Source organism: Lathyrus oleraceus, unplaced genomic scaffold (assembly GCF_024323335.1).
Source record: "Lathyrus oleraceus cultivar Zhongwan6 unplaced genomic scaffold, CAAS_Psat_ZW6_1.0 chrUn0023, whole genome shotgun sequence".
NCBI lineage: Eukaryota > Viridiplantae > Streptophyta > Magnoliopsida > Fabales > Fabaceae > Lathyrus > Lathyrus oleraceus.
In genome coordinates, this window is record NW_026112414.1 from 178,056 (window position 1) to 193,491 (window position 15,436).

Below are 15,436 nucleotides of genomic sequence, written 5' to 3' on the forward strand. Positions count from 1 at the left end.
CCTACAAACACAACAAACTATACATTTTTGGTATTTTGGTTAGTTAATAATGAAAAACAAAGTATGATACAATCAAATTGTGCTTGGTGATCTCTCCCAATGCAAACCCAATGAATGAGGAGGAAGGAGGATGCCAAGGTGTGATCCCAAAACTAATGCACATGATGAGATAGCATGAGGGATCTTAGGGTCAAAATTGGGGTCTTACCCCAACACTTCCTTTGCTGCAGAGAGCAGTGAAAAATAAAAAGATGGATGAGGAACTTAAAGATGACAATAAACATTCCACTTCTTGATGTTATTAAGCAGGTTCCCAAATATGTAAAATTTCTGAAAGAGTTGTGCACACACAAAGGATATTAAAGGAAAATGAAAGAGTGAACATGAGACAAAACGTTTCAACTTTCATTCCACCTATGCATTTATTTGTAAAAGCCAAAATGGGCCAGAATGTTTTGTCTCTCACTCAGACCATGCCCTAAAAGTGAAAAGATTCAGGAAACTTTTCTATTCCACGAACTATTGGGGATACCAAGTTTGAAAATTGCATATTAGATTTAGTTGGTACTGACAAAGGTTTAATCGAGTGTAAAATATCTAAGCTCTGAAAAACACTCCATTTATGCACATAAAAAGCATCCATGTAAATCATACAAAGAACAAGATTTGAGACTAATAACAAATTCTCATTTGTTTTATAGAGCAAGATTTCACACTTTCAACTTTGAAATCAAAATTCAAGCTTTCACATAAGAGTGTTAGCAAATCCAACATCTGTATCACTTGCGTTATATACTATGTCACGAAATGTAAAGCATTGAACTTGTTCTGTTTTGGGCTAACTTAAGTTAAAATCAAATTGATCAATATTAATTTTTCTTATACATAGATGTTTGCAAATTAATCATTCTGATAAATATAAAAATTGCATATTTGAAACAATGACTCTTTAGAACATCTCTCAATATATGTTGAGTTTCTCCATTTAGACCCATTCATCATATGAGATATGAAAATCCTTTTGATCATCTAGAAATACATTTGTATATAATAAAATTATAACAAAAGATAATCATTTAACACTTTACAATTGATTACACAAGAACAAAAATAAATAAAATAATTAATTTAATTATAAAATATTGAAACAGACCATTTAATGAATATCAATGGATTGTTTGTGATAAAGAAAGAAAGAATGTGTAGAATTAGTTGGCAGCACTGCAGATACGTCTAATGATTCCGGCGGATCCTGTTAATGGTTGAATATCTCCCATGTTTATCATAGAAGCTGCAAAATCAGATTTAAAAGCGGTAGGATTTTGGCTGTATTGAGAAACGATAGAATCCGTAGATCCACCGCTGAAAAGAACTTGGTCTGATTGTAGAAGACCCTTCTTTTGAATTAAATTCTTAAAGTAGTTGTTGTCAAAAGAATTTGGTGTGACCAAGTCGAGTGCTGCCAACTTCTGATTGTTTGAAGTGGAACTGGAAGATGGACAACCACGTTGGCGAGTGGTAGCGAATCCAGCATCTATGTCACTTGCATTGTTGTATATCCTATCACGAAATGTAAAGCATTGAGCTTGTCCGATTGTGTGGGCACCTAAGTTAGTTAAAATGAAATTGATTAATATAAGCAAATATGAAAATATGGATGTTTGAAACTAGTAATAAATTTACCAGATAGAGCAACCATGTCTTTGGCAGTGAGACCTTTAATAGTAAATTTAGATATAAGAGTTTGAAGATCGTCGGTAAAGAATGGAAGGTCCGTATTGGCCAAACTTTTGCTTGCCGTAGTAGAATCTCTTCTTCCAAGTTTCACTGTCCATGATGGACCACCTACCTGTAATTGTAAATATGAAATTATTAATATATAGTCATGAAATTATTAATAAGCATGCAATGCAAATTGTAAACTTACAGCGAATGATGCATCACGTGCGGCTACAGCTACTATGTCTGCACAAGACACAACTCCGGGACATACTTTCTCTACCTGTGATTTTGCATTATCAATGACTTGAAATCCTCTTGCTGAGTTAAGATTTGGAAGTGCAGTCTTTTCGCTCTCGATTGTGGTACTGTCATCTAGCAAAATGGATGCATCACAGCCCTGCACAAAGCAGTCATGAAAATGAAGGCGAATGAGAGATGCAGCCATGCGACGCTCTTTAGAGACAGCTGTACGAATGGCAGTTCTAATGGTGGTTAGTGCATCGGGGCATGTAGTGTCGTAAAATGTAGAAGACAACTGTGCATCACATATTGTGGCTAGCAGCACCAATATTGTAACAACAATTCTATAAGCCATGTAAGTGTTGATTGATGATTGAATTTCAGAAAATAATATATGAATGTTAGCAAGATGATTATGAAATGATCGATCATGCATATATATATATATATATAGTGTGTGTAATAGAAACTGCGAGAGAATGTTTCATGGTCACTCATGTCCGCTACCTTCAACGCGTTGCACTGCAAAGGTTTGCTAATTCGCTCCTCAACCTTTTCCATATTCACAATTCTGACCAATTCTCCCTTGGTTGGTTGGTTGACAAATAGTATTGTTTCTTGCCATTTCATCATCTCTACGTACATACTTTTCAATATTTTCCTTTGATTTGTATGTCTTAATAGTCAAAATCTATTATTTATTATAAACACTATCCCCTAACCTAGGTTCTATTTTCTTTTTCGGATAACCTTATTTCAGTATTTTATGGACAATCATACTTTCACATATAGCACCTTGAAACGGAATTGTTTTTAGAGAAATGCATATTAAACTCCTAATGATTTACTTCAAGAGTTCCGGTTCAGTTTTGAAAAAAAAACGTTTCTTGTAATTTAAATATCCTTTCGATCTCAATTTGTTTATAAGTGAGCATCATAGGTTCTAAATGAGTTTGTCAACGAATTTTCCAAAGACAACGATTTTGAATTCAATAAAAATGTGTCGAACCATTGAACGGTGAGGCATTAATGCGGTATCGAAGTCTTCAGAAGTTTAATTCCCAGGTGGTTTGATACCGTGTTGTTAATCGTTGGCTGAATCGGACGCGGTCAGATGTAACTCTCGTCTCAGATCATATGTGGATTCCGAAGTTGACAAGAAGGTTTGGAAACTCATTTATAAGTTGGGAGTTTCAGGAGCGGATAATAGAGATGGATGCGAGAGATAGAAAAGGCAAGTGCTTGAGGAAGAAGACTATATCGGATGTCCAATGAATTGCTTCACATTCAATATAAGATGAGGTGGTAACAAGGTGAAGTGACGTAGAATTACTAACATAATGTAGAAAGGTAACACTGATTTTTGTTTTTTTCCACGAAACAAAATTACATATTTTCAATGATTTGTTAGCTGCTTCTTTTTGGGGTAAAAATTGTGTTGAGTCGTATGCTAATGAAGCTAACGGAGCGGAAGGTGGATTGGTTATCCTATGGAAGAAGGGTCTTTTAAGGAAAATTTACTTCATATCCATGCCGTTACACCAACACCCCTATATATTTTTAAAAATACCAAATTTACCCTTGTTTGTTTTTAACCAATTTACCATTTCACTTTTAACCGTTCAATTGAGACTTTCGAAAATTACACTATTCACCCTCATACCGGAACTCATTGGAAAAGATTTCCGGTATGTTTTTTTCCAAACCGGAAGACTTCATTAAAGACATTTAGTTTATTGCATAACGTGTTCCGGAAGACTTACTTGAAGAGTTCCAGTTCAGTTTTGAAAAAACAACGTTTCAGAACACTTATCATATGTGTTACGGTTAATAAAGTCACATACACTTAAAGTCTTTCACAAAGACTTCCGGTATGTTATTTGTATGATCTGGAACTCTTCCTTGCAGACTTCCGGTTTACATTTTTAAAATTTTTTTGACTTTTTTTTAAATATTTTTTATTGTACATGTATGTAAATTCTTTCCCAAATATGTGTAGGTACTTCTGATGCTTTTTTAACCACTCAAAGATTTGAAACAGACACTGAAACAGACACTGAAAAAGGTTCAAATCCATAATAAAGTAACTATGATCATCACTCGTTCAGATACTGAAACAGACAAGAGAGAGAGAGAAGTAACAAATTAATATTTGGTTGTGATAAAGGTGGGAAGTACAAGGATACTGATAGTGGAACCCAAAATGCGTCCAAAAATACGGATGCCCATTTAAAATCAGGCCGACTCCGGCGAAAAATGAGTCTGGTTGGAAGATTGATGTAAAATATTGGGTCCATAATCATAGTTTACCTGATAGATTAGAAGGTCATTCCTTTGTTGGTAGGTTGACCACAAATGAGAAGCATCATATCGTTGATTTGACAAAGAGACATGTACCACCTAGACACATATTGCTTGCAAGAGAGATCTAGAGAATGTCACTCGGATTACGCAAATATACAAGCATAAGAGTATGATAGAAAAAGAGATAAGAGGTCCTAGAAGTGATATACATCATTTGTTTAAGCTTATTAAGGATGCAGACTGTGTCAATCCGTGCATGACTTTCTTTTCTTTGACAAGTTCACAATCACCAAATGTCTCCATTTATTGCACTGGTTTTGTTAACCAAAATCATTGGGTTCAGGTACATATTTTATTTTAAATGACTTACTATTTTAATTATTTAACTTAGTTCACTTTATTAAATATATGTTATAATTATTGTTATCAGGTAAACATGAAAGAGGGGTTTTCGTTGCCACCGGTCACATTAGATTGGAAGAAGTTTCGTTGTCCAGCAGCAACGACTTGGATGTTAGGATTTGCAAAACGTCTACAACATTGGAAATTACTTAGGCCTATATTAGCATGAATCTGTAATCAAAACATGAATATTATATTATAAATATTATATTATGAATATTATGTCAGTTTTAATACATTCAGTTCTAAAAGTTAATACATAAATCAATGTGAACAAGAAATATGCAAAGCTTCAAATAAATCAACAAACTACAGATCTTCCTCTTCGGCATTAACTTGTCTCAAATAACGATGAATCAATGTAGAAACACGAGCCCAATTAGGACCAGGTGGTCCTGCTTCGTAAACATGAACTGTCACCTGTGTTGGTCCATCATGATGGGGCGGGACCAAACGAGGATGCGAAACACAATAATACCACTATAGGTATCCATCTTCTATATCAGATGGAGTGGTGGTCAATGTTATTGGACGGATCACAGCAACAACGCTTTGATGGTAACCAATCCAATCAACATCAATATCATTAGTCATCATACAATCAGGAGGTGGGGATGGAACATACTGTCTGTACCCGGACTAACGTATACATCTGTCAGGAAAGTATGGAACAACTGTGTCACCCCACTTCAAACACCCCCTGTACAGACATAACTCATCAAATTGACTTCATTCTCTATGATCCTCAAATGGACGCCATATGATGTCGATAGGTGTCAGCTCGTCCAAAATAGTTCACAAGTCATCCACCTTCAGGACTCCTTGCTTATATGATCATCTCATCCCTCGAGGAAGACCATAATTATCAACTGATTTCTAATTCTCTCCTCTTTTTCCAACAGTTGGAAAGTACTCGTGAATCCAGCACTGTTACAATATAAAAATATAATAAACAAAATAAATGAAATTAACATACTTTATAAAATTAATTAACACATAATAAACAAAATTAAATTAAATACATGTAGGAGAGTAGGATATCCACCGAGCTTCTTGCAACTGAACATGGACATATCTCCAAAGGTAACCAATGCAGTTGCTCCCCAACTGTATCCCGGACATCTATCTAAGTTCGTAATCAGTAAGAGATATCGTGCCTCGACAAGTGTAAAAGTCTTGTCGGCAAAAATTACGGAACCCACCAACATCAACAAATATGCTCTAGTCGCATATGTCCATATAGAAGCAGCTTTCTGATGTACGAATAAATCGTATAACAACTCCACATTATAATAAGAACTCATGCAACTACGAACATGTCCATGTGCCTCACTCTGTGACACTCCTAAGTAGTCAACAACAAGTTCAACAACAACTTCTTCAGTGACATCTTGAGGACTCCATAACACACCCCTGATGGGCAAGTGAAGCAGACAAGAGACGTCATCCAAAGTAATGCTCATCTCACCAAACGACATGTGAAATGAAGACGTCTCTAGATTCCATCTCTCCACAAATGCGGATATAAAGTTTGTGTCTATCTTCGTTAAACTAGTTCTTTGGAGTGAATATAACCCAGACCTGAAACCCAACTGTCCATCTGTTGTGGAAGAGCTAGTGGAACCCTCGATGTCAACTTAAGTCCGTGTCCAACAACCTTCAAATCTTTCTTCGGACCTATCTCCTGAAAACAATTAAAACACATGTTATAAAACACAATATAAAATATTCAAATATTACTCAATTAAAGCACATTTTTCCGATTAATGTTCAAAATCGTAAGTCTTGTACAAAGAGTTCTAGTATGTTGTTTGTGAACCGGAAGACTTACTCTATGAGTTCCGATTTACAATGGTAAAAATGTTGTTCTGAAAGTCTTGAAGCGAAAATGAAGTAAAAACCAATTTTTTTCAGAAATATAACCTATTTATGGGGTATGAGGTAAAATTTTCGTCTTTTAAACATGAAGTTTAGCTTCAGGGGCGAGGGGTTTGTTGGAGTCAATGTAGATTGTAAAGGCCAGAACTACTTCTTTCGAATGTGTATTCTCCTTGTAATATATAAGGGAATGTCATAACTTATTTAATTTAATTTTTATTATTCTTTTATAATCCACATGGATTTTATTTTATTTTATTTTTAATTTTTAAAAAAATATTAATTTCTTTTTTAATTTTTTTCATTTATATTTTGTGAATGATGAATTTCCTCTCACACTCACACCATTCCCCACGCCTTTTTCCTTCTTCTTCCTCCATGAAATTCACCAATACATAATCCTAATAATCTCCATGATAAACTTTGTTCGGGGCACCGTTGAGAGTGTCGACTTTTGGTTATCCGTGTGTTGTTTTTAGTTGGATGACGATTCTTTTCGTGAAGCAACTTAAAGTGAACGAGGGTATTGCGTAATTAAATAAATTGATTTTTTAGAAAATTTATTAAATACTCATTTTATAAAATGTGATGATCAGTTAAACAAGTTAAAATCGAAGATTGTTATATCTTATTCGTCAGTCTTAGGCTGATTTATATAGTGAAGATACAATTATTACAATTGATTTTCTCCTTAATGGAGAATTAAGAAAAATAAAAGTAGTATTAAAGGCAATAATAAAACCGGAAATAATATATTTTCCAACACCCCCCTCAAGTTGGTGCATAGATATCTATCATGCCTAACTTGTCTATCAAATACTCAAAAGTAGGTCTTGCCAAACTTTTTATCAGGATATCTGCAGTTTTCTAACTTGAAATCACGAAGGGTAGACATATGATTCCCACATCTAACTTCTCCTTTATGAAGTGTCGATCAATATCGATATGCTTTGTTCTGTCATGTTGAACTGGATTATGAGCTATGCTAATAACATCTTTACTATTAGAGTATAATTTCAATGGAAGCTCAATTTTCATCTTAAGTTCTTCTAGGACTCTAAGGATCCATAATCCTTCACAAATACCTTGATACATATCTCTAAACTCGACCTCTGCACTACTCCTTGCTACAACTCCTTGTTTCTTGCTCCTCCATGTCACAAGATTACCCCAAACATATGCACAATATTTAGAGGTTGATCTTTTATCTGTGACTGAACCTTCCCAATCGACATCGATGAAGATAGACACATTTCTTTCACTAGTCTTAAAAAATAAACCCTTTCCATGATTTCCTTTCAAATATCTCAGTATCCTATAGACTGCCTCAAGATGTTCCTCGAAAGGAGAATGCATAAATTGACTCACTACACTAACTGAGAAAGCAATATCAGGTTGCATGTGTGATAAATAGATCAGTTTCCGAACCAGACTTTGATATCTCCCAGTATCAACAGAAACATTACCTTCTCCCCAAAGTTTAGCATTAGGATCCATAGGGGTATCTGCAGGACGACATCCACTCATTCATGTTTCTTTCAACAAGTTTAGAATGTATTTCTGCTGTGAAACCACAATACCATCTTTGACCGAGCAACCTCCATACCTAGAAAATATCTCATGAATCCCAAGTCCTTGATTTCAAAGTCTACTGCCAATTTCTCTTTTAAGCTTGCCATGTCCACTGTATCATCTCCAGTAAGGGCAATATTATAAATATAAACAATCAAGACAACAACTTTCCCATCGTGGGAGAACTTTGTGAACAAGGTGTGGTCAGCCTGTCCTTGGATGTACCCTTGTTTCTTCATGGATTGAGTGAATTTTTCAAACCAAGCTCTAGGGGACTGCTTTAATCCATACAAAGACGTATTTAGTTTGCACACATTTGATCCAAATTTATTTTCAAAGCCAGGAGGAATGTCCATATAAAATTCTTCTTCTAGATCGCCATTAAGAAAGGCATTTTTAACATCTAACTGATGCAAAGGCCAATCCATGTTAGCAGCAAGAGACAAAAGAATTCTGACAGTGTTCAATTTTGCAATAGGAGAAAATGTCTCTGAGTAATCAATACCGTAGGTCTGAGTAAAGCCTTTAGCCACCAAGCGAGACTTGTACCTTTTAATTGACCCATCTAAATTATAATTCACAATAAACACCCATTTACATCCAACTCTCTTCTTGCCATCTGGTAATGACATAACACTTCAAGTTTTATTCTTTTCAAGAGCTTTCATCTCCTCAAGTACAACTTCCATCCACTTTGGAATTTCTAGAGCAACCTGTCACTACGCCAAAAACTGGAATAGACAGCGCACCTTAGAGGGCGCTTTATTACAAAAGCGCTCTCTAAAGTGAAGCGAAAAAATAAGGAGCAATAGACAGCGCACTTTAGAGGGCGCTTTTGTAATAAAGCGCCCTCTAAGGTGAAGCGAAAAAATAAGGAGGAGATAGAGGGACAACAATACATGGCGCTTTTTAGAAAGCGCCCTCTAAGGTTACCCTTAGAGGGCGCTTTTAATAAAGCGCTGTTATAAGTCCATGTGCATTTCCAGTTTATAAAGCGCTTCTGGAAACCCTTAGAGAGCGCTTCCATAAGCGCCGTCTTAGGCCCCCTTTAGAGGGCGCTTTTTTTCCACAAGCGCCCTCTAAGGTCCCCTTTAGTAAACATTAAAATTATAACATACTGCGCGTTTTGTTATTTCACTCTCTGTTATTTTCGTTCTTTTTCACGTTAGGGTTCTAAGGCGTTCTCCTTCCACCTCTGTTAGATCTACGACGTTTCCTCCTTCTACCAATCAAAGGTACACGATGCATACATTATTACTTGCACTATTGCTTTGTTTTAGCTTTGCCCCGTTTCAGTTTTATGTTATTGTTGTCTATGCTACGTTTGTTTCGACCTGTAAAGTTTCAATATTCATAGTCATTTAAATAGTTTGGGTTTATTAGGCAATTGACGGTTGGTTTTTAAATTGCTGAATTTGATATCGCTATGAATCACATTCAAAGACTGTTGTTAGGGTTCGGTTATGGTTGCATTATAGAGACAGTAGAAACCTTTGATTCTAGTAACTTAGCGTACATAGCGTAGCTAGTAACTTAAGAAGTTTAGGTATGGATGTTATTTGATAGAGTAAATGGAGACATGAATGCCCTGCACAGAGTATCTTCTGAAATTGGTTTCTCTTCTGAAATTGTTTTTTGTTTATTCTAATTAGTAATGGATAATACATGGATGTCTTCCAATCGATTGTCGAGAGAGTACGAGAATGGGGTATCAGAATTCGTTAAGTTTGCCGTTGCGCACGCCGAAGACCCCAATAGAATGATATGTCCTTGCTTGGGTTGTTGTTATGGGAAACGGGTTGACGCAGTTCAGTTGACATCGCATCTAATGAGGCATGGAATTGATCAAAGTTATACATGTTGGAATTTGCATGGTGAGAAAAGTAACGAGAATGTTGAACCGGGGGATAGTACGACCTATGCCTCAAACTATAGTGGCGCAGATACATACGATTGTGATCGAGTTGAAGATATTGCAGAAGCACTTGAAGGAGATCTTAAGGATTGTCCCGAAATGTTTGAGAGGTTGGTAAGTGATGCAGAGAAACCTTTGTATGATGGTTGCACTAAATTCACAAGATTGTCTGCGGTATTAAAGTTATACAACTTAAAGGCGGGCAATGGATGGTCGGATAAAAGTTTCACAGAGTTATTAGCCCTTTTGAAAGATATGCTTCCTGAGGATAATGTTCTTCCCAATCGAACATATGAGACCAAAAAGATGTTGTGCTCTATTGGCATGAGCTATGATAAGATACATGCATGTCCAAACGATTGCGTTTTGTTTCGAAATGAGTATGCATCGTTAAATAAGTGTCCTAAATGCGGTGTCTCGCGATATAAGAACAAGTTGTCTCCAGCAAAAGTCTTGTGGTATTTTCCTGTTATTCCGAGATTTAGACGCATGTTTCGTAGTGAAACCGATTCAAGACACTTGACCTGGCATGCAGATGAAAGAATTATAGATGGAAAGTATCGACATCCGGCAGATTCACCACAGTGGTTGAAAATTGATAATGATTATCCTGAATTTGGAGAAGAATCAAGAAACCTTCGCTTGGCATTATCTACTGATGGAATGAACCCACACGGTATCCAGAGTATCTCACACAGTACATGGCCTGTGATTATTATGATTTATAACCTACCTCCATGGCTATGTATGAAGCGTAAGTACATGATGTTGTCTATGTTGATTTCTGGACCTAAACAACCAGGGAATGACATAGACGTGTACTTGAAGCCCTTAATCGAAGATTTAAAGACTTTGTGGGAGACCGGTGTGGAGGTTTATGATGGATATAGGAAAGAAAGTTTCAACTTGAGGGCGATGTTGTTTGGCACAATTAATGATTTTCCAGCATACGGAAATCTATCAGGGTATAGCATAAAAGGTCAATGTGCGTGTCCTATTTGTGAAGATAAAACAGATTGGAAGCGCTTGGAGTTTGGTCAGAAGAATGTCTTTCTCGGTCATCGGAGATTCTTAAATTCAAATCATCACTACCGTGGATGGAGAAAGGCGTTCAATGGAGAGACAGAACAAGGCAGAGCTCCACCTATATTGACGGGTGATCAAATTTTTAAAAAGGTGAAAGATTTGGATACTCAGTTTGGCAAGCCTTTTGCCCACACACTTGTCAAAAGTGGGTGGAAGAAGAGGTCAGTTTTTTTTGAATTGCCGTATTGGAAGTCCTTGTATGTGAGACATTTTCTTGATGTTATGCATATTGAAAAAAATGTATTTGAAAGTGTTATTGGCACGTTACTCAATATACAAGGAAAGTCTAAGGATGGCCTTAAGGCAAGAAAGGACTTGATAGCGATGGGAATAAGAACTGAATTAGGACCCTTGAAGAAAGGAAAACGAACATATCTACCGCCTGCTGCTTATACTCTATCTAGAAAGGAGAAAAAAACATTGTGTAAGTTTCTAAGTGAAGTTAAAGTTCCAGAAGGGTACTCTTCAGATATTAGAAGACTTGTGTCTATGAAAGACCTCAAGTTAAAGAGTTTAAAGACCCATGATTGCCATGTTATAATGGAACATTTTCTCCCAATAGGTATACGTTCTATTCTTCCAGAAAAAGTAAGAAGCTCTATAACTAAGTTGTGTTCTTTCTTCAAGTCAATTTGCAGTAAGGTGATCAATCCTGCGATCTTACCAATGTTGCAAAAAGAAATCGTTATTACTTTGTGTGAGCTTGAAATGTTTTTTCCTCCATCATTTTTTGACATAATGGTATATCTAGTTGTTCATCTTGTGAAAGAGACACAATTGTGTGGACCAGCTTATATGAGATGGATGTACCCTGTTGAACGTTATATGAAAATATTAAAAGGGTACGTGAAGAACCGAAGTCGACCAGAAGATTGTATGGTTGAAAGATACATTGTTGAAGAAGCGATTGAGTTTTGTACTGAATATTTGTCTAATGTTCAGTCAATCGGACTCCCCAAGTCTCAGCTTGTCGAAAAGAAAGAAGGAAAAAATCTAATTGGAAATAAAATCGTGGCAGTATCAAGGGTCGAACGGGATCAAGTGCATTTGTATGTTCTGCACAATGAGAATGAGGTTGAGCCGTATGTTGAAATTCACAAGGATATTCTCTGAGGTTTAAATCCCAATAGAAATGAAAATTGGATAGTACGAGAGCACAATCGATGTTTTATACCTTGGTTTAAGGATCATATTTATTCAAAGTATTATTCAGATCCCGCTTCAATAACAGAAAGGTTGAGATGCTTAGCATATGGTCCAAGTTTCCATGTTTTTTCTTATAGCGCATACGCGATTAATGGATACACATTTTATACCAAAGAACAAGATGATAAAACTACTATGCAGAATAGTGGTGTCACCGTGGTAGCTGAAGCAATGCACATATCAAGTGTGAAGGACTTAAACCCCAAATTTGCAAATCTGTCGTATTTTGGTGTTATCGAGCGCATTTGGGTGTTTGATTATGAGAAGTTTCAGATTCCTATATTTGGTTGCAAGTGGGTTGAAAATAATAACGGCATTCGAATGGATAAGTCAGGATTTTTGCAAGTGGATCTTAATAGGGTGGGATACAAAGATGAGTCTTTTATTCTAGCCTCTCAAGCTAGACAAGTGTTCTATGTCAATGATCCGAAAAGTACGAAATGGTCTATAGTTCTTTTTTCCAACAAAGTAATTGATGAAAACACTGGAGATCAAGGTGATATTGATGTTGAGATTGAATCGTTTACCAGAAATGATCAAGATGAGAATATTATATCAAATGATTCATATATTAGAAATGATCATAATGAGGGTATTTGGATCAATCCAACATTCGTGTTGTTAAGAGACATGTAGAACATATTCCAACCAAGAAAAGAAAGAGAACTTAGTGAAAAAGGTACAGGTCAAATGATTTTAATTATTTTCTTTATTACAGGTAAAATGACTTTTATGATTTTAATTGTTTTTACATTTGTCATCTGATTTTAATTGTTTTCTTTATTACAGGTAAAATGGCTATTATGAAGTCAATCATTCGTGCAAGGGGCAAGGGATACTTGAAAGTATCAATTGATATTTGTTTAGATGGAGATGTTCCATTGTCGTCAAGCCTCATTCGCGTAGATGATGATGCTGGATATTTGAAAGTATCCCTCTACGACAATGGAACATGTCCATCTAAACAAATATCAATTCTATCTTCAAAAGATAAGGGACCAAAAAAATAAGGGGATTACGCAGCAAATCGAGTCAGTTGCATAAAAAAAAAGGTATAAACACAATTATATGATATTTATGCATAGAAAATGTTAATTCTTGATCTTATACTTCACCTAACTAATTTTATGATATTTTAGGTTCATGCTATTGATAACAAAAAGAGGTTGTTGCTAAGAAGACTGCTGCTAGCAAAAAAAACATACATCTCAGAGATGCTTTTGCTACTTAGTTTTATTTCTTTTTAAGTTATGAATTGGTTGTATATTTAGAATCTTTAGAAGTTAAACGATTATATATCAGTGGATTGTTGTATATGTATGGATTGTTGTATATAAGGCTTGTTGAATGCAATGTGTGAAAAAGGGCTTCAAATTATACAGTTTTGGGTGTACTGCTTCAATATACAGGTTGTCTAAAATAAATAAAAAATATAGCGCCTTTTAAAAAAAAAATTTAAATAACCACCCACTTTAGAGGGCGCTTCCCAAAATAAGCGCCCTCTAAACCCTTTAAATTTCCACTTTAGAGGGCGCTTTCTAGTAAAAGCGCCCTCTAAACCCTTAAAAGTTTCCACTTTAGAGGGCGCTTTCCAGGAAAAGCGCCCTCTAAACCCTTAAATGTTTCCACTTTAGAGGGCGCTTTCTTTAAAAAGCGCCCTCTAAAGTGGCCCTTAAAGGGCTTAAAGAGCCACTTTAGACAGCGCTTTCACCAGGAAAAAAGCGCTGTCTTTACCTATGCCAGCGCCAGATTAGAGGGCGCTTTAAAGCACTGTTATAGGCCAAAAAAGCGCCCTCTTTTCCCTTATTTGGCGTAGTGTGTATACTTTTTGGAATTTCTACACTAGACAATTTTGAAGTGAAGGCATACATAAATGAAAACAAATTTGAATATGATATAAAATTGGACATGGGATGTTTAGTGCAAGATCTGACAGGTTTTCTAATGGAAACATGATCATCTATATCCGGATACAAAATACGAATCTAAAAAACAAAGATAGACTTACCTTCCCTTTTGTTAGGAAGTTGATCATTCCCCGATTCAGATTCCCGGTAGTGTTGAGATGTGGATTGGTCATTTCCTTTATGGTGCTTTTTCATAAAAACCTTTCCTTTCCAAGTCCTGTTTCCTAATTCAAATTTATTTTGGTGAAATGACTCATTATTTTGTGGCATTTCAATTAGATCATCATTATCATCGTTTTCAGGATTCTCATTGTTTTCTACAGGAGAAAATGTAGGCTCGGATTCACAAGGTTCCTTACTCATAACAGGAGTAGAATCAGATAAAGAATCATGGCCATTTTCTACTGGTGCAGGAGTAAAAATCTCAGAATTTTGTGATGTTGGCTAAGATAAGTTATTTAAAATCCCATGCCCTAAATTAAAACGAGTCTTCGTTTATCTCCCCCCGTTGAAGATGAGTGTCATCAAAAAAAGATTTATTTTCAAAGAATGTAACATCCATAGTGACAAACATTTTCTTATTTTTTGGATCAAAAAATTAATACCTTTTTGGGTTTGATTTGACCTCAAAGCAACTCGATCTGAGTTGCTTCGAATTGACCTCAAAGCAACTCGGTCTTGTTGCCTATATTGGTAGGACTTCAGACAACCAAAGATCAAGAAGAATTATGGAGAATTGAGTGAGAATCGAAGAGATGAAAATTTCTGGAAAACACCATCAATGCAGGTCTGTATAGACTCGATCTTGCTTCCACTTTCTCTTGATCTTGCTCAGGACACTTGGAGGAATGGAAATGAATCAATAAAAGGTACAGGACTCTTGGAGATTTGAATCTCAAAACAGTGAGATTCAAACTCAATTTCCAAAGGAAATTCTCAAGGTTATCCTTTGAATGAAAGGGTTTTGGAGATTGGGATTCAAATTTGGCGCACATGGTCCTTAATTTTGATCACAAGGGTCTCTATTTATAGCCATATGATTGCTAAATGCACACTTGAAATCAAAGCTCCAAAAATAGAAATGTACATTGCATGGGTGCATGGGCGTGTGATAGGCCCATGTAATCATCTCTTAAGGTCCAAAAACAAGTACAAACATTGTTGAAGTCACATTGGTAAGCCATGCAATTGTGTATGAAAGTTT

General features: G+C 35.9%; 1 protein-coding gene across 1 annotated transcript; it reads right to left on the minus strand.

Annotated features, from left to right (window-relative positions):
- Nucleotides 1-948: 948 nt before the first annotated feature.
- Nucleotides 949-2,363, minus strand: LOC127112043 (lignin-forming anionic peroxidase). The gene is made up of 3 exons (XM_051046237.1): nt 1,928-2,363; nt 1,684-1,849; nt 949-1,606 (listed from the first exon to the last, which is right to left on the minus strand). The coding sequence occupies exons 1-3, from the start codon at nt 2,315-2,317 to the stop codon at nt 1,209-1,211; spliced, it is 954 nt and encodes a 317-aa protein (XP_050902194.1). The 5' UTR covers nt 2,318-2,363; the 3' UTR covers nt 949-1,208.
- Between the last annotated feature and the right edge of the window lie 13,073 nt (nt 2,364-15,436).

What these genes read in the sequence shown, in the direction of transcription:
- LOC127112043 (XM_051046237.1), bottom strand. Translation starts at nt 2,317, where the DNA reads ATGGCTTATAGAATTGTTGTTACAATATTGGTGCTGCTAGCCACAATA. An exon ending in CACGTGATGCATCATTCGCT is followed by an intron (nt 1,850 to 1,927) that starts GTAAGTTTACAA and finishes TTACAATTACAG; the next exon opens with GTAGGTGGTCCATCATGGAC. An exon ending in AGACATGGTTGCTCTATCTG is followed by an intron (nt 1,607 to 1,683) that starts GTAAATTTATTA and finishes TAACTAACTTAG; the next exon opens with GTGCCCACACAATCGGACAA.